Source organism: Schistocerca serialis, chromosome 8 (assembly GCF_023864345.2).
Source record: "Schistocerca serialis cubense isolate TAMUIC-IGC-003099 chromosome 8, iqSchSeri2.2, whole genome shotgun sequence".
Taxonomy (NCBI): Eukaryota; Metazoa; Arthropoda; class Insecta; order Orthoptera; family Acrididae; genus Schistocerca; species Schistocerca serialis.
This window is the reverse complement of record NC_064645.1, coordinates 240,584,488-240,608,596: the sequence shown is the minus strand read 5'-3', so window position 1 is coordinate 240,608,596 and position 24,109 is coordinate 240,584,488. Positions and strand designations below refer to the sequence as shown.

The 24,109-nt window shown below is 41.8% G+C and overlaps 1 protein-coding gene across 1 annotated transcript in view; it reads right to left on the bottom strand.

Annotated features, from left to right (window-relative positions):
- LOC126416950 (neural-cadherin-like) overlaps positions 1-24,109 on the bottom strand; it is a 154,475-nt gene that overhangs the window by 76,235 nt on the left and 54,131 nt on the right. Inside the window, exon 6 of the mRNA XM_050084830.1 lies at positions 20,985-21,157. Coding sequence (XP_049940787.1) covers positions 20,985-21,157 — 173 coding nt within the window. The remainder of the gene's footprint in view (positions 1-20,984; positions 21,158-24,109) is intronic.

Below are 24,109 nucleotides of genomic sequence, written 5' to 3'. Positions count from 1 at the left end.
ACTATGTTCATTATTGTCGGTTATTACCCAGTGTGTTATGTCTATTATTTTACAGGTATTATGTGATTTTTCTTTCACTTCTTCTTATTGTCCATACTTTCTAAAATATAAACTACTTTCAATGTACCAAAATGTATTATAATAAATAAAATGTCTACAAAATGCCACACTGTACAATGTACTTGTGGTGAGACAGTCTCAATTTCTGAAATCCATTCCCATGGCCAGGGCTGCCGAGGAGCACTGCAATCCTGGGTCCATGGATAAACCACGAAAATCCATCGCATTACACCACACACAGACAGACCCAGCCTGTGGACAGATCAGTGAGACTAGGTCCAACAGGTAGGGCCTGCACATTAGTGGGAAACGATGGGCTTCAGATCGGCAAGCCCCTATCCATTAGATATAACTGAAGAAATGGCCTGCAGTTTTGGCCGGTCGCAGAAATCCGCTCGTGTCACAGACACCATGTTGATGAAATAAGACCGTGGTGATCAATCCATGCAACAGATAACTTGCACAAATACTCTGAGAATCATTATTAATGAGGATAGGTAGCAACTCACATTAAATATGATTGCTGAGCTGCAGACAGGCACAGGGAAAAGACAGTCACACTCTCAGAACTAAATTTTCAGCCATAGCCTTTGTCAGAAAATCACTCAGATACAACTCATGCACACATACTGGCGTCTCCGGCTGCTACGTCAACAATCTCTGAGAATCACATCCAAGCAAACCACTCCCCGTGTCTCCCAGCCTCTCGTCGGCAGCTGCTAGGCTAGCAGCAAAAAGTGATGGCAGACTGACTGCAAACTGAGGGGAGTGGCATGAAGGGGAGAAGCAGTAGGAATGAGGGTGCAGTGAATTGGTGCATGTACTCAGGTGCATGATGGGTCAGTAAACAAACCATTTCATTTGCAGAGACAAAAACCAGATTTTTGTAGTGTTTTTCCAAGTTTCCCTGATATTTTCCAGATTTCCCTGACATGTTTGAAATTCCCTCATATTCCCTCATTTCCAAAAATTGTGGCAACACTGTTTAGAGTGGCCGAGGTCCCAGTGCACGGCCTTATATAAGGCAATTTTTCTCAAGGTGCAGTGTTTGCTGTGCCATCTGCACCTATGTGAGGCAGCCTCTTTAGGCCTGCCATGGAGACACATGCTGCTTGATTATGCACACTCACTGTATAGGGTTACAACACTTCTTTCCCCTTGGGAAAAAATGTTCACCGTGGAGATGTCCATGTCTTCCTTGGAAGGGGACCTCTGGAGCAGGTGCCATGCCATCACAGGCGAATAGTCTGAAATTTCACAAGCATGGACAGGTGTGGTGCCTACTTCCCTGCAAGACACCATAAGGGAGCATTGGTGATGAAGGTGCTGTACCCATGTCCACATATGCCTGGGTACATGATGACAGAGGCAGCAGAGAATACAAAGGTGGTGGCAGTGGTGGCAGCAGGGGCTGCAGAGATGGAAGTGTCCTTGCACTAACTAGTCTGCCTGGTAGCAGCAGCACGTAGGACAATGACAGTGCAGAAGCCGAAAGGCACACGAACTGCATTGTGGGGGCCAGCACCTACTGTGAAGGCAGCCGCCAGGAAGGTAAGGTCCCCAATGTGTGGTCGGGCACATGTGGGCAGAGCTGGTTGTGGTGTTGGAGGTGTGCAAGATGCAGAGGCTGGAACTTCAACCGTGATGGACGACCACTGGAATCCATTTGGGGTGCCAGCCAAATCCATGGGCCCAGATAGAAATTCTGTGAGGCATGTACCAGTGGATGGCCGGGCACTGGCTGGAGGAGATGAAGCAGTGTATGGGGCTGGTAGTGTGAAGCAGTTCCACCAGGCTACATTCACCAACGGCAAAGAATCTATATGAGCTCAAGAACATATCAAGGGCTACCTTGAGAGGAGATAGAGTGATATATTTTTTGTCAGAATTTTGAAAGTAAGGGTAAATTGCTCAGCCTCACCATTGGACTGAGGATGAAATGGACGGGCCATAACATGCCAGATGCCACAGTTTGAACAAAAATCTTTAAAATCCTGAGACACAAACTGTGGGCCATTGTCTGTCTTAAGCATATACAGCTATCCTTTCAATGAAAAAAATTTTGCTACCGGTCATGACTGTCACTGCCATGGATGTGGGCAGCAATGAACCACATAAGGAGATTCTGAGCAAATGTTAACTACTACAGGCTAAAAGGAATTAAATAAGGGACCTGCAAAATCAGCATGAATATGCTCCAAGGGGTGCTGGGAGGGAGGGGGGGGGGGGGGACGGGCATGAGGGAAAGAAAGGCCTGTGGTGCCATCAGATGGATGGTGCACAGGCTGACACAGTACACTTGACCTCATTGTCAATACACAGCCAAAAGACATGGTTGCAGGCCAGTAATTTTGTATGAGAAACAATCCACTGCTCCCAGTGGAGAAGGCACGTGGGATCCCGCCATGATGTGGACGGGATCACAACACTGAGCGCTGACTCTTCAGTAGCCAACAGTAGCACACCCTCAAGAACAGAGAGGCAGTGGTGAAAAGCATAATAATCATGCAAGGAATCCGATGCCTTGTCTTTGGTTTATCCAGCCTGTGGTGGAGGAAACTATCTATGGTGTTTTGGGCTTCAACATGTAAACAGAACACAATGGTTCATCCTGATCGGATGCTGGATCAGGGCCACTTGGCAGCCAAGAAAGGGCATCCGCATTAGTTGTGGGGTAGAAATGAATTGCATAGTTATTGTGGGACAAACACAGGGCCCAGCACTGCAGGTGGTGGGCGACTGTGCCTGCTAAAGATGCCGAAGGATGAAAAACAGAAAACAGAAGTTTATGATCAGCACTCAAATGAAATTTAGAACCACATAGGAAAACATGTAAAGTTTTCATGCGTACACAATAGAAGGGTAAGGGGCAGAGTGGAATTTTAACATTACTGGCAAGTATGAGACCAGTGAAAAGAAACAACTGTATGTGAGAGAGGATGAAGGGGCTGAGCCACTGTGACTCCATCAGAAAGAAATTTATGATAGTATGCAATCTTTCATAGAAACAACTCTGAGACATTGGTCGGATGCAGCAACATCGCAGTGACATTGACCTGCTGGTGTAAAGGCTTGACACCAGCACACGAGACTTAATAGCCAAGGTAGATGATAGATGGTTGAAAAACCTGTGATTTGTGAAAGTCATATTTCAACATGGCAGCCTTCAGCACTGTGAAAAAGGCATGAAGATTTCACATGTGTTCATCTATTGGGGAACTGGAGAACACAATATCATGCAGGTAGCTAACAGACCCAAGCATGGAGACAGTGAATTGCTCCAAAAATTTTTGGCGAACAGCGGGGCTGCTAGCAAAGCTGAATGGCAGGCACTGGTATTGCTATAACCCAAAGAGGGTATGCACTACAAGGATATGTTTGGAATCATCTTGATGCAGTTGAAAGTATGCATGTGACAAATCTATTTTGGAAAAATACTAGTGAAGAAATTGAAAAATAAATGATTGTTGGAAGGATTGTCTCAGTGTATAGGGAAGTCAAAACAACCTTCAGTGAAACTAAAAGCAAGGTTTCTAACATTAAGAGTGTAATGGGAATTCCAATGTTAAATGCAGAGGAGAGAGCAGATAGGTGGAAAGAGTAGATTGACTGCCTCTGTAAGGAGGAAGATTTGTCTGATGTAATAGAAGAAGAAACAGTAGTCAATTTAGAATAGATAAGGGACCCCATATTGTAATCAGAATTAAGAGAGCTTTGGTGAACTTAAGATCAAATAAGCCAGAAGGGATACATAACATTCCACCATGACTTCTACAATCATTGGGTGAAGTGGCAGCAAAATCACTATTCACATTTGTGTGTAGAATATATGAGTCTGGCAACAAACCATTTGACTTTCAGAAAAATATCATTCACACTATTCTGAAAACTGCAAGAGCTGACAAGTGTAGGAATTATAGCACAATCAGCTTAACAGCTCCTGCATCCAAGTTGCTTACAAGAGTAAGATACAGAAGAATGCAAAAGAAAACTGAGGATGTGTTAGATGATCATCAGTTTGGCTTAAAGGCCAAAGGTGAACATTGCAGTTGATAATGAAAGCAAGGCTAAGAAACATCAAGTCAGGTTCACAAGATTTACCAATGTGAAAAAAGCATCTGACAATGTCATATGGTGAAAGATGTTCAAAATTCTGAGAAAAATAGGGATAAGCTATAGGGAGAGATGGGTAATATACATAGAATATGACAAGAACCAAGATGGGATAATAAAAGTGGACAACCAAGAACGAAGTGCTCGGATTAAAAAGGATAGGGAGACAGGGATGTAGTCTTTCACCCTACTGTTCAATATGTACATTGAAGAAGCAATGAAGGAAATGAAAGAAAGGTTCAGGAGTGGAATTAAAATTCAAGGTGAAAGGATATCTATGATATGATTTGCTGATGAAATTTCTATCCTGAGTGAAAGTGAAGAAGAATTGCAAGATCTACTGAATGGTAAGAATGGTCGACAAATGGAGCAAGGAGGACATTGAAAGTAGAATAGCACTGGTAAAATAGGGCATTCCTGGCCAAGAGAAGTCTACTAGTATCAAACATGGGCATTAATTAGAGGACTAAATTTACGAGAATGTACATTTGGAGCACATCATTGCTTGGTACCGAAACATGGAGTGTAGGTAGAAAAACTGGAACAGAAGAGAATCAAAGCATTTGAGATGTTGTGTTATAGGTGAACTAATAAGGTAAGGAATGAGGAGGTGTTGTACAGAATCAGAGAGGAAAGGAATATGTGGGAAACAATGACAACGAGAAGGGACAGGATGATAGGACATGTGTTAAGATATCAGAGAATGATTTCCACGGTAATAGAGGGTGCTGTGGAGGCAAAAACTGTAGAAGATGACAGAGATTGGAATACATCCAGCAAATAATTGAGGACATAGGTTGCAAGTGCTACTCTGAGATGAAGAGGTTGTCACAGGAGAGGAATTCGTGGTGGGGTGCATCAAACCAGTCAGAAGACTGATAACTCAACTATTCCCTAGAAAGCCATGCAAAGAGTTCATCCTGACAAGGTAAGGGACTGATATCAATAACAGACTGTGAATTTACAGACTTTTTAAAATCTCCGCAGAGCTGAAGTTTGCCATTAGGTTTTGTGACAATTAACAACAGAGTAGACCATTCACCAGAGGACACAGGTGTGAGAACATCCAAGGCCATAATTCAGTTGAGTTCTGATCTGACTTGCTCTCCTAAAGCTATCGGGGAAAAAAAAAATACAACAAGGGTACACGATTAGATTCACATGAACCTTGAAACTGGTATACCCTAAACCTTCTGAAAACAGTTAGGAAAATTCCAAGCAGACTACTAACTGTTGTTGGTAGGGAACTTGATCCAGTACCAGATGCACTTCATCAGAACCTAATTTATACATTATTAGACTATAAAACTGTCCCAATATGGGTACCTGTTGTTTGTTGTAACTCACCAACTGATGAGAGAAAGGTGCAATAGCAGTGATCCAGTGTCCACATAGGTTTGAGAATTTACCAAAGTTTGTTTACGGCTACCACCACTTGGGAAACACAGTTCACATCCATGTTCATGTCTGATGAAGGAAGTTGCAAGTTGCACACAGAAACAGTATGGCCTTTTTGTTTTTACAATAGTTGCACATTTTGGGCATGTGCCCCGCTCAAGCTGAACAGAATAATAAGGACATGACAGGAGACAAGCATGCAGCTGTTGTTGTGCTGTTGCCTGCTGTGGAGATCGCAATTGCATGGCCACAACATCATCCCTCCCCCACCCCTCCCATGAGCTGAGGAGAAGCAACAGTGGTTACTTCACACTAAGCTTCTGTCTGCCTTCCTGCTTCCCTTAGATACTGCAAAAAACAGGGCAGTGTTCGACACCTCTGTGAGAGAGGGCTTTTCACATTGTGAAGTATGATCCCAAACTTCTCTATCAGGGACCAAACATATTATAGCCATCGAATCAGCATGTGAGTTGCAGTAAGCTTCAGTAGCAAACTGGCAGTGAAGGCTAAGAGCAAGAAGTTCCACTGCCCAAGCTTTATACAACTGTTGCAGCTGTTTTTGACAATGGTAGAACTCAATGTGAGCACCAATAACATGACTACATTTGCAGTGACAAGTAAAGTGTAACTGACATATTTTATCAAAAGAGTGACTGGCAGGTTCCAAAAGAGGGGCTAGCTGGCACAAAAGGTGATAAACATGAGGGTAAATCCATGACAGAAAGAAAGCCTTTTGCACATTAGGGTCGGTGACACCAAAAGCTTGAAAATGTTGCTGAAGGTGTTTTTCATATGCATCCCAATCTACTGCATTCTACTTGTCATACGAAGGAAACAATGGGGGTTGCAACAAGGGCACTGAACCCTGGCTTGCCAATAATGCTACCAAATTTTTTACAGACAACCTGCTGTTGGTTGATGAGAGCTCACTACTGTTCCACTAGGGATTGAAGGATTTCTTCAACTGATGCATTGGCCATAGTGAAACACAAAATGAAACAAGTGGAGCAGAATTCTATCCCCACCGTCAAAATTATTATAACACTGCACAAACACAAATTCGGAATACCCACCAACCAACTTCTATTTCACTTCCACATGAAAGAATGTACTAAGACACTGAAAGACATAGTAATCAGAACAAACACACATATAATTAAGGAGTACATTAAGGCACAATTTAACAGTGAAGTTTACATTTGTCATAAAAGTTTTAGAATGGCCCAATGCCAGTTTATATAAGGCTGTTTCGCACATGGTACAGAACTTGCTGCACTGTCTATGTTGACATGAGGCCAGCATGGTCGTGCATGCATTTTAATAATGCATGCTCACTGTACAGAATGACAGCTGCTAAAATATTTAAGATTTAAGACAAAGTCATTGTTTCAAAATATAAGTGGCAATCTGCTGGGATGGATGGTGGGGGTAAGGCAGAGGCACGGGACATGGAAGGGGAGGAATAACTGGATAGGGGTGGAGGATGGAGGAAGATGCTGTGCTGCCTGTGGCAGCATGCAGGGATAAGGTGAGGTCATGACAGAGCTGCTAGGTGAGGTGTCGGGAGCTGTATGGTGGGAAAAGGAGGGGCTGGGGGGAGGGGGGGAGGAGGGGGAGGGGAGAAAAGCGGAGAAGAACTAGTAGGTGCACTGGTTGGATAGAAGGCACACGTAGTGCTGGAGTGGGAGCAGGAAAGGAGATAGGTAGGTGAAGGCTGTCAATTATCCAAATACCTACGAATTACAATTATGAACTTAAACTGGATTGATCACATATATAATGCTGTCAAGAACATGAACTAAAGAGTGTATTATATTAGCAGAATGTTTAAAAGATACAATGGGTCTACTAAACAGACTACTCACATTATGCTTGTCCATCCTATGCTAGAGTAGTGCTTGTGGTATGGGATCCTTACTAGATGGGATTGATGGAGGACATCAAAAAGTCATTTTATATTATCATGAAGTAGGGGGAGAGAGTGTCACAGATACGATAAAAAAAAGCAAGTGGGTGTGGCAATCTTAAATATAAAGACATTTTTCACTGTGGTGAGATCTTTTGAGGAAATTTCAATTCCCAGCTTTCTCCTCTGAACATGAAAATATGTAGTTATAGCCAACATACGTAGGGAGATATGATCATCATAACAAATAGAGAAAGATGTAAGTGTTCATATTTCCCATGGGCTGTTACAAAGTGAAATGGTAGAGAAATAGTCTGAAGGTGGTTTAATAATTTTCAGCTTAACAGCCATGTTCCATCGACATTCTGCCACGATATTTCAGCCCAGATACATCTGGCCATCTTCAGATGAGTAGACAACTATTGAGGAGCCCAGGTGCATTCACAATATTTATGCTAAATCTTGAACATGCAAAATGTACTGGCATCATCTGGCACATGTGTGGGCCAGCCGTGTTGTGTATGCTGCCCTCAGTGGTGGAAATGAGAGATGATCCAGCCATTGAGTATCAAATGACCCCATCAATTCTACTGTGACTGGATAATTTTAATTATAGTATTGCATGGGACACTCAATGGAATACACAAGAACAAAACTTTTAGCTCTAGTTTCCAGTTTTTGGGTTTCAGTAATCAAAGAATCAGTGGAAATATGTCTTGCCAATAATCTTATAAATCGTGACAAGGGCTTTCATCTGGACAAAAACTGGAATCCTACAACCAAACTTATCCAGTCACAGCACAATTGATGGGGTCATTCAATACTCAATGATTAGATCATCTCTCACTTCCACTACTGAGGGCAGCACACACAACTTTGCTGTCCCACGCATGTCTTCACCTGACACATGTACCGAAAGATTCCAGCACATTTCACATGTGCGAGATTCGGCATAAATACCATGATGTGCCTGGGCTCTACAGTATTTGTCTACTCATATCAAGATGGTTGACATCTCTGTGCTGAAATTTCGTGGCAGAATGTTGACGGAATCCGGCTGCATACCCAAAAACTATTAGAAGAAGAAATATACCAGAAAAATTTCAGAAGTTACAACCTGAAGGTGGTTTGAAGAACCCTCTGCCAGACAGTAAAGTGAGAATTGCAGAGTAATCATTTGGGCGAAGATGTACAGGACTGGAGTTAGTGAAGGGTGAGGCCAAGGGGGAGGGAGGGGGGGGGGGGTACAGGAACTTAAGATATGTTAGATATGTTGTAGGGAGAGTTCCCACCTGTGCATGGAGTTAGTGAAGGGTGAGGCCGAGGAGGGTACAGGAACTTAAGATATGTTGTAGGGAGAGTTCCCACCTGTGCATTTCAGAAAAGTTGGTATTGGTAGAAAGAATCCAGATGGTGCAGGCTGTGAAGCAGCTATTTAAGTGAAGCACATCATGTTGGGCAGCATGCTCAGCAACTTGTTTGTCCAGCTGACTCTTAGCCAGAGGTTGGTAGTGGCCATTCATGTGGACAGACATCTTGTTTGCTATCATGCCCACATAGAAAGTGGCACATTAGTTGCAGCTTAGTGGTAGAGCACATGGCTGTTTTCAGGGTCGTGCTGCCCATGATGGGACAAGAAATGCCTGTGACAGGACTGTAGTAGGTGTCAGTGGGAGGATGTATGGGACAGGTTTTGCATCTATGTCCATTGTTGGGTTATGAGCCCTGAGGCAAGATGGTGGGAGCAGGGGTGGAGTAGGAATGGACAAGAATATTGCAAAGGTTCAATGGATGGCAGAATATTTCTGTGGGAGGTCTGGAGCATCCTCATCCACCCCTAACATTCTATTTCTCTCACTCACTGGCTCATGTCTACTCCTTACTCTCCACCCTCACCCCTACCCCTAATCCCACCCCACCCATCACAGCAGATTTGTGCTCAAGTCAGACGCAGTCAGGCCCCTGCACCCGGAGACAGTGGCTGTGTGTGTGTGTGTGTGTGTGTGTGTGTGTGTGTGTGTGTGTGTGTGTGAGTGGGGGGGAGGATTTTCTTCTATGTAGTAGATAGAGTTGTAAATCAGATATGATTTCAGTTTGCAATGTAAATTAATTATTTTTTTTAGTGCTGTATTTTTCAGCAACACAGGTTTATTGAACATTAATTAAGTACAAACAAATCACAGAAAACAATAAATTGTGACACTTCTTGGAACAAATGAAAAAAAAAAGACTTCTGGAGAAGGACACTTCTGGCTATTAAAGTACTCTAGAGATTTGCTGAATAACTCAGACATTTGTGCTTACCACTGTTACATTGACAGGCTGGAAAGCACTTTAATATATAACATACTGTTTGTGCATGAACATGCTGTCAATGCACTCACAATAGGCACAACACATGGCCAAAGAGAGACCTCACTGCATTAGGAAAAAATACATGTTTGTGTGCAAGTCAAATGTTGAAAGTGGGGATAACAGAGTGCAATGCAATACCCACAAAGTAGCCCAAGTGTTGCAAGGCCATTGTAAATAAGCATACAGTAGCCATCAGTGAGCTGCTGTTATTTACCCATGCGACCTGGTGCTGGCAGATGTATCACTCTGCATTGCACCAAGTGACCTCGCTGTATACATTACAAAGATTGATCCATTGATACATCAGGCACTGAATTACAAGATTCCTTTCCTCTTAAATAAGACCATAGTCAGAGTTGTCTTGGCCAGTATGGCGGTGGAAGTCATGGAGCATGCTGCAAAACCAGAGGTGCAGCTACTGATGCTGCTAATGGTAGAAGACCACTCCCATGTCTGGTGGTGGAGATGCAGGAGGTGATAGTATGTCTGACTTGCAACTTGCTGAATGAACTGTGAGTCTGACATCAGATGTGGCACACATTGAAGGACTTCTCATGTGATGTCAGGTCCAGATCCATTGTGCTGATGTATGACAGCTGGGAATACCAGGTGTCCATCACCGGGGATGTCATGGAACCAGGCACTTCATGTGCTTCTATCAGTCCTTGGAGTGGGTGAGATGGGTTGTCCCAATGGTGAGGCAGATCCGGAGCCAGAGCTTGCTTTGGATTGTCAAAAGAGAACCAGTTCCAGTGCCAGCAAAGGATGCCTCTGGATGTGGCCACTTGGATCAGCTGGTTCCCTTGCCCAGTAGAGCTGTAGATACATACCCAGACAGGTACATGTTTGAATATAAGCACTCAGATAGGATGACCATCTTAAACGGTGTACCTTTTTTTTTTTCTTCCAGCATTGATGGAGGCAGCAAGAAACCTAGCAAGGAATGATGATGGCAGAAGCTAGACTGGGTTTCAGTCTTGCAACAGTGTTGCCCATTATAAGGATAGAAAAATCATTGTAGAATCAACAGAAGTGGATGTCAAGGTTGTATCAATCTATGTCTCAAATTTTCTTTCACACAGTTAGATGCTGGGTGAAATGGCGGTGTGGTAACATGTTTAATTCCATTCTGGGTGAAAACCAGCAAAAATAACTGGTGGATCATTATCTGTGATAAGTGTTCCTGGTGCTAATTCAATCAAAAATATTTACAAAGGTCTTAGTGGTATCTTTTTGTACAAAGGGCTTAGTGGTATCTTTTTGTACAAGTCTGTTGAATTTTTATTTTGTGAGTGAAATAAGAATATGTGTCTATCAAAGTCAGCCACATAATGCCATGGAATGGGCCCACTAAATGTGCATGACCCCAGTTTCACAGCTGTGTAGACGTAGGCCATGGCTGGCAAGCTTGAGGTGGTGCAGATTGCTGCAACTGCCAAGGTGAGTGGTGCAGACTGCTGCCACTGCCAAGCTTGGGGTTTTTGAGCCATGTGTACTATATCTTGATCAACTTTTAGCCTATAGACATGATTTGGGCCAGATTCTTCATTCTGGTAATGCTACAACGGAACCAATGCATGAGCTTTAACATACAGTAGCATAGGACCTCCAAAAACACTAGTGAGACTAGTAATCATTCTGTTTCAATAACAGGACACCTTTGAAAAGATGAAGGACATGGCATCTTGGTGGTGGAGGTTAAGGGGGGGGGGGGGGTGAGGCTGGAAAATGGGTATGGGGCAGCTGGTTAGTACTAACTGACAAACCTGTCTCAAAGTGGATCTTTTTGTGTGGCTCCTGCGACATGTATGGAGGTGATAGGAAACTCTTCTAATGATTGTTCCAATTGTGAACCAACGTGGGGACAGCATTGTTCAACAAATTCCTTATCTGGACACCTGCGAAATCTTGACAGTGCATTGGTATTCCTTTGCTGAGCTGATGTATGATAGTGACTGGAATATTGGTAATTTTATAAGAAAAGAGCACAGTGTTGTAGCCTTCAAAAGTCCATTCAGGCAACTTTCACTTAGTGCCAGTTATGGTCAACAGAGTCTTATGATCTGTGACAAGATCAAATTGGTTGCCACAGAAGAAACTGATGAACTTCTGGGTATCAACTGTAATTGCCAGTGTCTCCTTTTTTATCTGAGAATGATGTTGTTGTCCCATGGTCAGTGTAATGAAGGTGAACATAACAGGCCACTCCGAACCATGTGAATATTTACGTGACAGTATGTCTCCAGTGCCACAAGGTGATGCATCTGTGGCTAACAGGAGCAATACATGAGGCTTGCAAGAAGTTAGGTGTAGAGGAGTTTACAGGTATCACTTCAGCTTAAGAAATGTGTGGTGACAATGTGAAGGCCACTGGTAAGGGGTCCCTTTTCTCTGCAGTTTTGTCAATGAATGGCCTATCTTCAACTTTGGTTTAAGAACAATGGTTAAAGGTGATGCCAATGCAGTATAAGAAATCTGGGACAGCACTTCCAACTCCTCTAAGTGATCCAGTTCTGCTTTAACTTCATCCTGTAAGGATAAGGTATCAGTCAGGCTTTGAAAAATTTAGATACTGCTGACTATTTTATTGCCATATAGGTAAAAAATTAGAAGCCATTCTCAGGACTGGAGGAACCAAGGGAGATTGGAGACCTACAGAATCCATTTCTGCATATGGAATTGTTTATTGAATTGCTTGGACCAAGTGTGTATAGAAAATCCAAGTGCTGTATACACACTGAGGCCAAAAGTATTTTTCACTGAGGGTTCTGTGATGGTAAAGAAAAGAAGGCTTCTGGTTAGTTGCTCATACATTAATTTCAGAACTGTTTGTCCTATTGTTAGAATTTCATGGTAAGCATAAGTCTACAGATAAGCAGCCACTGATTTTAATGATGAAGACCACAATAGAGATATACAGGCTGATAAGTAATTGAGACGAGGGCCCTGTATCAAAAAGGAATACAATTGTAATACCATGAACAGTGTAAGGCAGTGTGATGCTACCCTTGAATCTGTGAAGAAGTTTATTTGCATTGGTGCACTCAACTGCTGATGGCTTGGTTGGCTCTGAAAAACACCTGCTATGTGACCCAGGTGCAAATTCTGTTGTTAGACATTACAATGTGGGTAGCATGTAAAGAAAAACAGCTGGGCAGTCAATGAAAATCTTGTCTAGAGTGAGGTGAAAAACAGAGTTGGTGCAGGGTTTGATGTCTAATCTGTTGAGTGAGGGCTACTCCACTTCCACAAGCACTGTCCTACATTTTTGCAATTTTGCCCTCAGACAAACTGAGGCATGCTACATTTGCCAATAGATGACAGTTCTGATATACGATACTCTGTGGAAAGAGCAGCCTGATATACTTGTGAAACCTTGAAAGCCAAAGGCAATATATGAAACTTCAGCTAAAAATGAGGATCTGATTGTCTGCTGCTAATATGATCACCATGTCAGGGATTATTGATTCTGTGTATAATAACACACATAACATGTAAACTGGAATTATCTACTCAGGTGTTGTAGGTCTGCCATCTGTGATGCAGAACTGTCTGATGTTGCCTCCTTATGTAGGAGGAACTCTAAATGAGCAGCCAACACATGCATTTTTGTTGCATCATGTTAACTTTAAAGTGAATTGATAGAAGTTAATGACAGCAGTGATCGTTCAGGCATAGGGGCCAACTTCTGCATAAGATAACAGAAATGTTCTTTTGTAAGTAATAGCAAACTCACTATCTCTCAGGGCATTTAATGACACTTGCCTGGAAATGAAGTGCTAAATGCTCTTGGTACACTTCCCAGTCTTCTTGAACTTCATTAAACAACTGGAAGGCCAGTACTGCCAGAAGCAAATGTAGAGATGCCAGATTTTTCAGCTTCTGTACGAGCTCATGCTGCTGACTGAACTATTGTTTCTAGAGCTCATAAAAATCAGTGTCTGTCATGGTTCTAACATTTGGCAAGTGGTCTTATAAGTCATATTCTGTAATGGAGTGGGCTGTAGCTCCAAACAACTTTAATTGCCACTGTTGTATGTCTGCTTCATCCCCAATATACTTTACTGAACACAAATCAAGTACAAATAAATCACAGAAAGCAATAGTTTGTCTCTTTCTTGAACTAAACAAAATAAAAGACTTGTAGAGGTGGATACCTCTTGACTATTAAAATGCCTCTGGAGATTTACATAGTAGTTCAAAGTGTTGATGCTTGAGAATACTGTAACTTTAGGAGGCTGTGAAGCACCCTAATAAGAACCACTATCTCAGTGCACACACAAGCCATTGGTGCACTTGATGTAGCCACAACACGTGATAAAATGGAGTATGGAGACCTCATTGCATCAGAAGAGTGGATATGTCCATGTGTAAACCACATGTTGACTGGTGGGAATCACAGAGTCCAAATCGATATCCAGCAAACAGCCGAGTATCACAAGGTACTTATTGTAAACTGGTAAATAAGTCCATCAAAAAGCATGTAGTGGACATAGAGAGCTGGCATGAGAGGCTGAGATGGTTCACGACAGCCCTTAAATCTGCAGCTGTTGTCTACCTGTGTAACCTGACACTGGGAGACGTATCATTCTGCACCACATCTAGTGACCTTGGCAGAAGAATGTGTAATTATATGAACTGATCCATTGATACATCCAGTGGGATTATAAGAATTATCTATTAAATTCTTTACGTCATTGGGCAGATGGTCAAAGATTTTTATGGTTGAATACCCATTCCTTTATGTGCCACATTAATGCTTAGTCATGTATAGTGTAAAGAATTTCTCCTCCTAATATTATATTTATGAATGTTGCAGTAACATTCATGAATGTTACTGCAAGTTTCAAACTGTGGCTGAAACTGGTAGTTTCTTCCTTATGGAGGAAGGTGGTGGTGGCGGAGGTGGGGGGTGATGGGTTGCAGAAGGTTGAATAAGAATAAATGTACTGTCACAGATTACTCAAGCCCCAGGATATGGGACGACTATGAGTTGGCCTTTCTAAGCGACCTGTCCTTTCATTTTAACATTCTTTAACTTAAGTCAAACCACATCACCCTCCTCCTAGAAGAAGAAACCACCAGTTCAAAAGGCTAGCATGGCGTATGTGCTTTCATATGCGTCTGTCAACAAAATTCAATATTTCATTTCTGAAAGTAAGTACTGATGAGCAATTTTGTATCATAATTTATTAATCCTCGTGTGGGCATGTCCTCGTGTGTCAACCACAAATGAAATTGTTTTCCACCATCTCATTGTTGTTTCACAACTGTGAGCCCACACATGATTCTCCATTACTGCTTCAGCTAACACAGTGATAAATTGTGTTGTCATACATCCAAGTGAGCAGCAGTAATATAAAATTTACTATTCATGCAAGAAAATGACCCCAGATTATGAGCTAGCAGCACAGTCCCATAACAAGGCAGCTGTCTACTAGCTAAATGGTAACTGAATAAGAGATTGGTTGGAATCTGATGCAAATGCGCTGTTTGAGGCTTCGAGTGGGTAATTACTGTGGGGTAACACATCTGCCTGTGGCTACATTGTGATACAATGAAAGTTTATTTCCTTGCTTTTTAACTAAACAGTGCTTTAGCTCATATTATGTAAGTTTATTTTATCATTGTTTAAGCTAAGTAAGATTAAACTGTGATTTTGCTCATACACGTATACCTTGGTATTGTTAAGACAGTGTGGTATCCAAGACTATTAAATCTACGCACTGAGCAGCAGCACGCTCCATTATACCCAGCTGAGAAACACATCATTGGCTGCACTTCTCCATTGGGGCCCACTGTTTAACACCGCAGGCTGCCTTCGTGCATGTGCACTTCAAACAACAGTGATTGGTCACCCATAAAACTCAGTGACTGGCCACTCAGAATATACAGCAGCCCCAGCCGCTGGCTCCATTAACTATGGAGCCTTATTTAACACTACTACTGATGACTTCAAGCCAGTTCTCATTGTGCTATGTTCCACTCCACAACTCGGAAGTTCTGTGCTGTGGTGGATCTGCTGTTTGATGTTGATTGGGCTGTGCTCTGGACTTAGAATCCGAATGTCATATTGGAACTTGGACTTCAACGTTCACTAGGCTCAATATGTCAACGAGCTTGTGATTTATGCTGGAATTCTGCATTTCAGTTATACTTCATGGAGGTTGGTGTAACCACCATCAATTCATATAATTTTCCATAAGGTGTTCATCTACAACTTAGTGCTTGGTAACAGAATTACTTGTATTAGTGTTGCATAAATAAACTGTAGAACAGTGATGTATTTGTTGTGTTAATCCTGGTTATTACACAATAAAATGGCGATGAGATAGCAACCATCTACACTGGCAGCTCTACTCACGCAAGTTATTCATCAGCCGGAAGAGAGCCAGATGCTGCTACTAAACTCCCTCCAACCACTTTTTCAAAGCTTACTGCAAAATCAAGTAACACACCAAGTGCTGACTTTTCCTTCCTTTGATGAGGCTTTAGACAATTGTTACCCCTAAAAGTAAGGAGTCTTATGCAAAAGAAATGTTCATCTGGTGTACTCCAAACAGGGATTTCCAGCTTGAGGCACTTCAACTCAAAGACCTGTCATTAGACAAAGTTTTGGACTTAGCACAAATCTTTGAAGTGACCTGAACAGCAGGCAAGAAACTGGAGTCATGGATTGACGTAGCAGCCATTAATGTAAACACACCCGAGCCAGTAGCCAATGGCCACGCTAGTGGTGATTTGGATGTACAAACAGTACAGGCGAGATGCCGTACCAATAACTACCAATGTCCTCCACTCTGTTTGAGCTGATTAAAAAGGTCTTGGGAACCAAAATGATTGCCGTCATGTCCAGATTTTTTAAAAAACATCAATGTGAAGACTACCCTGACTGATGGGCCTGTTGCCAAAACTGTTCTGCTACTGGCCATTTAGTTTCTGTCTGTTGTAAGTTCCATCAGGCCAGACAGCCTCCTGCCCAACAGATGGATATTAATCTGTAGCCACTATAGACCATCAAGAGACCTCCAATAAACTCTCCATAAAGTGCAAATTGCAGAGAAACCAGTTCAATTACAAGCAGACAGTGATGCAGCCATGAGCATTCTAAATTGTAACACCTATTTGAAACCTGGGGCTCCTCACTTGCAAGAAACAAAGAGATGTATAACGGCATATAATAAACATACCACCCCAGTATGTGGTCAGGTCAAACTGCCAATAACATATCATAATGTCACCTGCCACATTACCTTCTTAGTTGTTAACAGTGATTCTGCTGAGAACTTATTTGGACTTGGCTCTTTTCAGAAATTTGGAATTTCAATAGACGATTCTGTGAATTTGGTGTTCGAAGATGTTCTGTACTTGGACCTAGAGAAGCTAAGCCAGAATTATGAGGACCTATTCACTCCATAACTCAGCACCACAGAGGACTTTGAGGCACACATTGCACAGAAACATAATGCTCAGCCTTGGTACTTTCGAGCCCGTGCTGTTTTGTTAGTTGTCAGAGACCAAGTAAAGAAAGAGTTGGATCGCATAATTGCAATTGTATTTCAAGAACCTACTCCTTCTAGTCTATGGGATACCACATGAGTCACAGTGCAATAGCCATTGAGGAAGATCTGCCTGTGCAACAATTTTAAAGTAATTGTCAATGCCCAGTCAGAGATTGAAACATATTCTATTCTGAAGCAGGAAGAATACTGTCATAATTGAAAGGTGGAAACTGCTTTTCTAAAACAAATCTCGTGGATGCATACTTCCAATTTCCCCTTGATACAGAATCTCAACAGTTTCTTACACTTAACATACCACGCAAGCTTTATCATTTGAAATGCCTGTTTGGTATAGCAAGTGCCCCCACAATTCATCAACTGTTTTTGGAACAATTAGTACTCAAAGTGGATGGATGGACTAACTATTTAGATGACATCACTGTAACAGGGAGAACCATGGAGGAACACCCTTTCAATCTGAAATCTTTATTCAGCGTCTTAAGGGAGGCTGGCCTAAAATTCAGAAAAGAAAAATGTTGTTTTTTTTCCACCCTGAGATTGAGTACTTCAGCCGCATCATTTCCAGCTCAAACTTCGTCCTCTGGATAATCAAGTCGAAGCCATAATGAAACTTCCTAGACCGACAATGCTTAAGCAACTTTGTTCCTTTCTGCGGAAGATATCATATTATCAAAAGTTCTTACCCGCAGCAGCAACAGAAACTGCTCCCTTGTCTCAGTTATGCAAAAAAAGAGGTGCCTTTCCAGCAGACACGAGCCTGCAAGCATGCCTTCCACAGATTGAAATCCCAGTTGTTGAAGGACCTGTGCCTCTCACATTTTGATCCTACAGAGTAGATATTTATTGCAACGGATGCATCTGATACAGGCATCAGAGCGGTCCTGGCACACAGGGAGGTGGATGGCTATGTGCATCAAAAACATTGACTGACACCCAACGCATGTACTCCCAAATATAAAAGAAGCAATGGCCATCATCTTTGCATTAAAGAAATTCCATGTATTTGTTTATGGCACAAAGTTTCACCTCGTCACCAACCATAAACTGCTGATCCCTTATTCAATCCAGCAGCCAATATTCCAGACAGGACTACTCACCACCTCCAGCACTGGTCTTTATTTTTGGCATACTACCAGTATGAGATTAACTTCTGCAACACGACTGAACACACCAATGCTGATGCCCTCTCCTGCCTTCCATGGGTGTCCTATCCAGAGTTTGACAGAGATGAAATTCTGTGTTTTCACATCAATGAAAAGCATAAACCACATAGATTCTTTTCCCATTACCAGCTCCTGGGTCTCAGATGCTACTGGTAATGATGAGGTACTCCAACAAGTCCAGAGTCATATACTTCATGGATGGCCCGAACTACAACATCAAATGGCTTTCACAGCATTCCGTCAGTTATTCAATGCCCTACATCGGCTCATGTTAATCGATGGAGTTATTCTGCTTATTTCCGATGAGGGCCATCCATGAGTAGTCATTCCTTACTCTCTTTGTCAGCACGTCTTGCAACTATTGTACCAAGGTCACAGGGGGTATCTCAAACTAAATTTCTGGTTCACAGGTTTACTTACTGGCATCAACCAGGAGATTAAATGGGTCAATCAAATGTGTCCATCCTGCCAAAGCCAGCAGGCAGCCTCACGACATTTATTTGCTTCTTGGCAACCATGTGCTAACCCTTGGGAGTGGGTACACATTGATTTCACCGGACCAGTGCTTAATGCCTTGTTCTTGAGAGTGGTTGATGCTTATTCCAGATTTCTGTATGTTGTCCAATGCAACATCACGTCTACCACCAACACCATCACAGCCCTAGAAAAAAATTTTCTGACTGAAGGTCTGCTGGAAGCGCTCATAACTGACAACAGTCCACAATTCCATAGCGAGGAGTTACGTGGTTTCTGTGTCCAGCATGGTGTTCACCACATTCCAATGCTCCCCTTCCATCCACACTCTAATGGAGAAGCTGAGAGGATGGTCTGCACTCTCAAAACGCAGATGAAGAAATATCTCCACAATCACTCCACCAATGCATCACTAACTTTTTTAGCTTTCTTTTTTGAGCAGTTATTGGTCCCCCCCCCCCCCCCTCATCAGAGACAAAAGTCCTGTGGAACTTCTCAACAGATAGCAGCCCTGGACCCTCTTAAGATTTCTCATCCTGATGCCACAGCCAGCACCAGCACTGCCTGCTTCCAAGTTATGCAATGGGACCTCGGTGTGGGTGAAATAATTTGCCCGGCAACCGACCTGGATTCCGGAAACAATAACCTAGCACTGGGGACGGAAGGTCTTCAGGGTGCAGGTTCTGTGACATGCCAATCAACTTCATCCTCCACTAATTTCCCAACAGTTTTTTCCATCCCCCTCTCCACACCACCATTACCAGTCACCTAGTTCCTATCCTACACCAAGTCACCCAGTGAGTGTAACACCAGACTCACCATACAACCTTCACCCCTGGCCAGGGCATTTTCATCAGCATGCTCCTGTGTCCCGAGTCACCAATGCCGCTGAGGACTTGGAGGAGGACGACATGGACATGGTGTCCATTTGCAACACGTTTCCCCACTTCCTCAGGGGGGGGGGGGGGGGGGGGGGGGAAGGGGTGTGGTATCCACCATAATTAAGTCTCTGCATCGAGCAGTGGTGTGCTCCATTACACACGGCTGAGAAACACATCGTTGGCCGCACTTCTCCACGTGCGGCCCTCCGTCTAACATCGCAGGCTGCCTTCGAGCATGTGTGCTTCAAATCACAGTCATTGGCCACCCATAACACTCAGTGATTGGGTGCCCAGAATATACAGTGATCACAGCTGCCGGCTTCATTAACTATGGAGATTTATTTAACACAGCTAGTGATGTCTTCAAACCAGTTCTCATCGTGCTCAGTTCCACTCCACAACTCGGATGTGCTACACTGTGTTGGACCTACTGTTTGATATTGATTGGGCTTGGTTCTGGAATTAGAATCTGGCTGCTATATTGGAACTTGGACTTTAACATTAACTACACTTAGTATGTAAATGGAGTGGTGATTTCCATCAGAATTCTACATTTTACCACCATCAATTTATATATTTTTCGATAAAGTGTTCATCTACAACTTGGTGCTTGGTGTTGTGTCAATAAATGATGGAACAGTGATATATTTATTGTGTTATTACTGGTTATAAGAGACAGCTATTCTTTATACCTCTGTATGAGTTTCAATTTTATTTTGTTGCATTAATCTCCATTTTCACTTTAAAGGAAATGACGGCTATTCTTGTAAGTCTCAAAATGTTAGATTCACATATTTGATATTATGAAAGTTCTTATGGTCATTGCTGATGAACTATACTATATGCAACTACATCATTAAACATAATCAAGAAAAGAACCCGATGGAAGTACTGTAACTAGAACTAATAGTTGGGAAGAACACAACTTGAAGCAGCAGTGAAAGATAATCTGACAAATCCAAATGCAACTTGTATCTCTTTGGGCTGTAAAAGTGTAACAAAGAGGCATTATTCTTAGTGTAATAATCATACTGAGAAATTAGACCGAAGAAAAAAATGAAAATTCATACTACATTGTAGTAGAAGATCGAAACAAGAAGAAAAACTTTACCTTAAACTGAAACGTGTTGGATTCATCCTGATCACGAACAGTTACAGTAAGAATAGGCTTTCTTGGGATATTATCTCCATCCGTCTCATCCACTTCCACAAACCATTCCAGTTTAGAAAATTCTGGTGGTGTGTCATTCACATCTTTCACTGTGATTGATACAGTTGTTGTTCCTGTCAAAACAAGTAAACATTAATTCATAGACCTGTTACTCTAACTGCACAAATATAAAACATATTTACAACACATACCCACACCCATAAGATAACAGATCCTCAAGACCCATGAAATGCCTCACTGCAATAATATCACGACTGAAAGGTACCTGACAACATTATGTCACATGATGCAGTGATGTGGGTACAGGGTGTACAGGAAATTGGAGACACACCAAGGCTATCATAATGCACCTCTTCACCACTGGGATATTTGACTTCAGTGCAGGACAAGATACAATTGCATGGCAAGACAGGATGAACAGAGGCTCCCTAAACAGTGGATCAGATCAAGCAGCGTGTCCTACAGAAATTCCTCCCTCAACCTGACAAACACACTGAGGAGGTCTGCAGTCATCCATGCTGGTGGTGTGGGAGGTGTAAACCTTTGGTCTAAAGTGTCTTTTGTATTTTCAACTACAGGTATTCATCCACCATGAGAGCACTATGTGATTGGGCTTTACCTTCAATTCAAAGGAACCCAAGGCCATATTCGCCACACCAAAGGTGTACTGAATATCATTATTACAGACTGCAGTTGTCACAGAACCCATCACATTATTGTTATATTAACCTCTTCCATTTACTGTTTTTTGGTAAAAGTGTGTACAAAAATTTCCAATTCTTTTGTTGCTGAATTTTAAACTTTATTATGATTATATGTTATTCTAAACAGTAGCTTGATGAACTATTCACTTGAAGAGTAATTAGAGAACGTTTAAGAAAGGTTATATTAAAACTCCAAGTCTACTCATTGCTCTTAAAAAATAACTCTACATAGAATAAAATGTCTTAAAACAGAATATTTCAGTTGAATCCCTTTCAAAACTCTTTGTAGTGTTTATGATAAACAATAAAAATTACACTAATGCAACATCTTTCATATATTCATGGCCGGGTGATAGGCTATGAAGCATAGTACAATACATGGGGCTACATCACAATTTTCACACATACATCATGATTCCCTTTTACTTTTGTTCGCATTCACATCCCACATATTCTGGTAGGATTCTGCTTCTTACCAGTAGCTGGGATGAAAGATGGGAAATGACAGTCAGTTGTATGAATAGGATTGGTGATCATGGATGGATGACAGCTAATTGAGAAGAGAATTCTTTCCTGTGATATTTGGCTGTGATTTTCTCAATCATTGCCACATGAAAATTCCTGAGAGCCAGTTCAAGCAGATGGAAAAATATCTTTTGGTGTATTTTTACCCTCTTTTCCATGTTACTGGAATGTCTACTATATGTTGGCCAACTTTATCCCATAGTGTTGTTATATGACATGACTGCTGTTGGTTTTATTATCTGTTTACCATTTTCATTTACATTTTTCATTTCAACGTTGTGGGTAGCACTCAAAATGGGCACATGACACTAGTCGTTCCATCTCACTTCTGTAGCTTTACGCCTCTCAAAAGCAACAATATCTCCCTTCTTCAATTTCTTACTGTGAAAGTTGGGTGGCACATCTTCCTAGAAGGTCATACACTACCATATATATCAGTTTCTTAGTAATAAGGCGATATGCTAGTAATGAAGAGATGTAGAAATTATCAACTGTAAGACAGTAGCCTTTATTGAGAAGGGGTTTCATTAGTGTCAGTTACTATTTGAGATGACTGGGGCAGAAGATTTGCTTTTAAAAGAAAATGGAATATACAAATATTATGAGCTACAGTTTTTCGATCTTAACATTGATTCATATGCATTAATTTCAACTACAATATTCCCGAGGTGAAAAGTCGCTCATTTACATCTCTGAGTGGGGACTACTCAGGAGGATGTGGTCATCGGGAGAAACAGATCTGGCATTCTTCGGGTTAGAGTGTGAAATGTTAGATCCCTTAATTGGGCAGGTGGGTTACAAAATATAAAAAAGGAAATGGACCAGTTAAAGTTAGATATGGTGGGAATGGGCGAAGTTTGATGGCAAGGGGAACTGGACTTCTGGTCAATTGAATACAGGGTTATAAACAAAAATTGAAATAGCAGTTTGCTGGAGTAGGTTTAATAAAGAATACGAAAATAGGAATGTGGATAAGTTACTACCAAAAGCATAGTGAACACATTATTGTACCCAAGATAGACATCAAGCCCACAGTCACCACAGTAGTACAAGTTTATGTCCCAACTAGCTCCATAGACGATGAAGAGACTGAAAAATGTATGAATTATTCACATAGTTATGGGAGGCAAAAATTTAGTAGACATGGAGGACTGGAGTTCGACAGTACGAAAAGGGTGAGTTAAGGAAAGATAGTAGATGAATATGGACTGGGGAAAGAAATGAAAGAGGAAGCCAACTGGTAGAATTTTGCATAGAGTATAATTTACCCATTACTAACACTTGGTTTAAGAATCATGAAGCAAGGTTGCACATACATGGAAGAGATGAGACACTGGAAGGTTTCGGACTGATTATATAGCAATAAGACAGAGATTTATTGGTTATGGACTGTAGATTAAAACTGAAGAAATTAGAAAAAGGTAGGAAATTACGGAGATGGTGCTGGCTCAAACTGAAAGAACCAGAGGTTGTTGAGAATTACAGAGGCAGCCTTAGGAAATAATTGACAAAAATAGGGGAATGAAATACAGTAGTAGAAGAATGGGTAGCTTAGAGAGATGAAATAGCGAAGGCAGCAAATGATCAAGCAGGTAAAAATACAAGGGCTGGCAGAAATCCTTGGGTAACACATAAGATGCTGAATTTAAATGATGAAAGAAGAAAATGCAAAAATACAGTAAATGAAGCAGACAAAAGGGAATACAAACATCTAAAGGCTGAAACTGGAAGTGCAGAATGGCTAGAGAACAAACGTAATGATTTAGAAGCATATATGACTACGGGGAAGTTAGATACCTCTTACAGGAGAATTAAAGAAGCGCTTGGAGAAAGAAC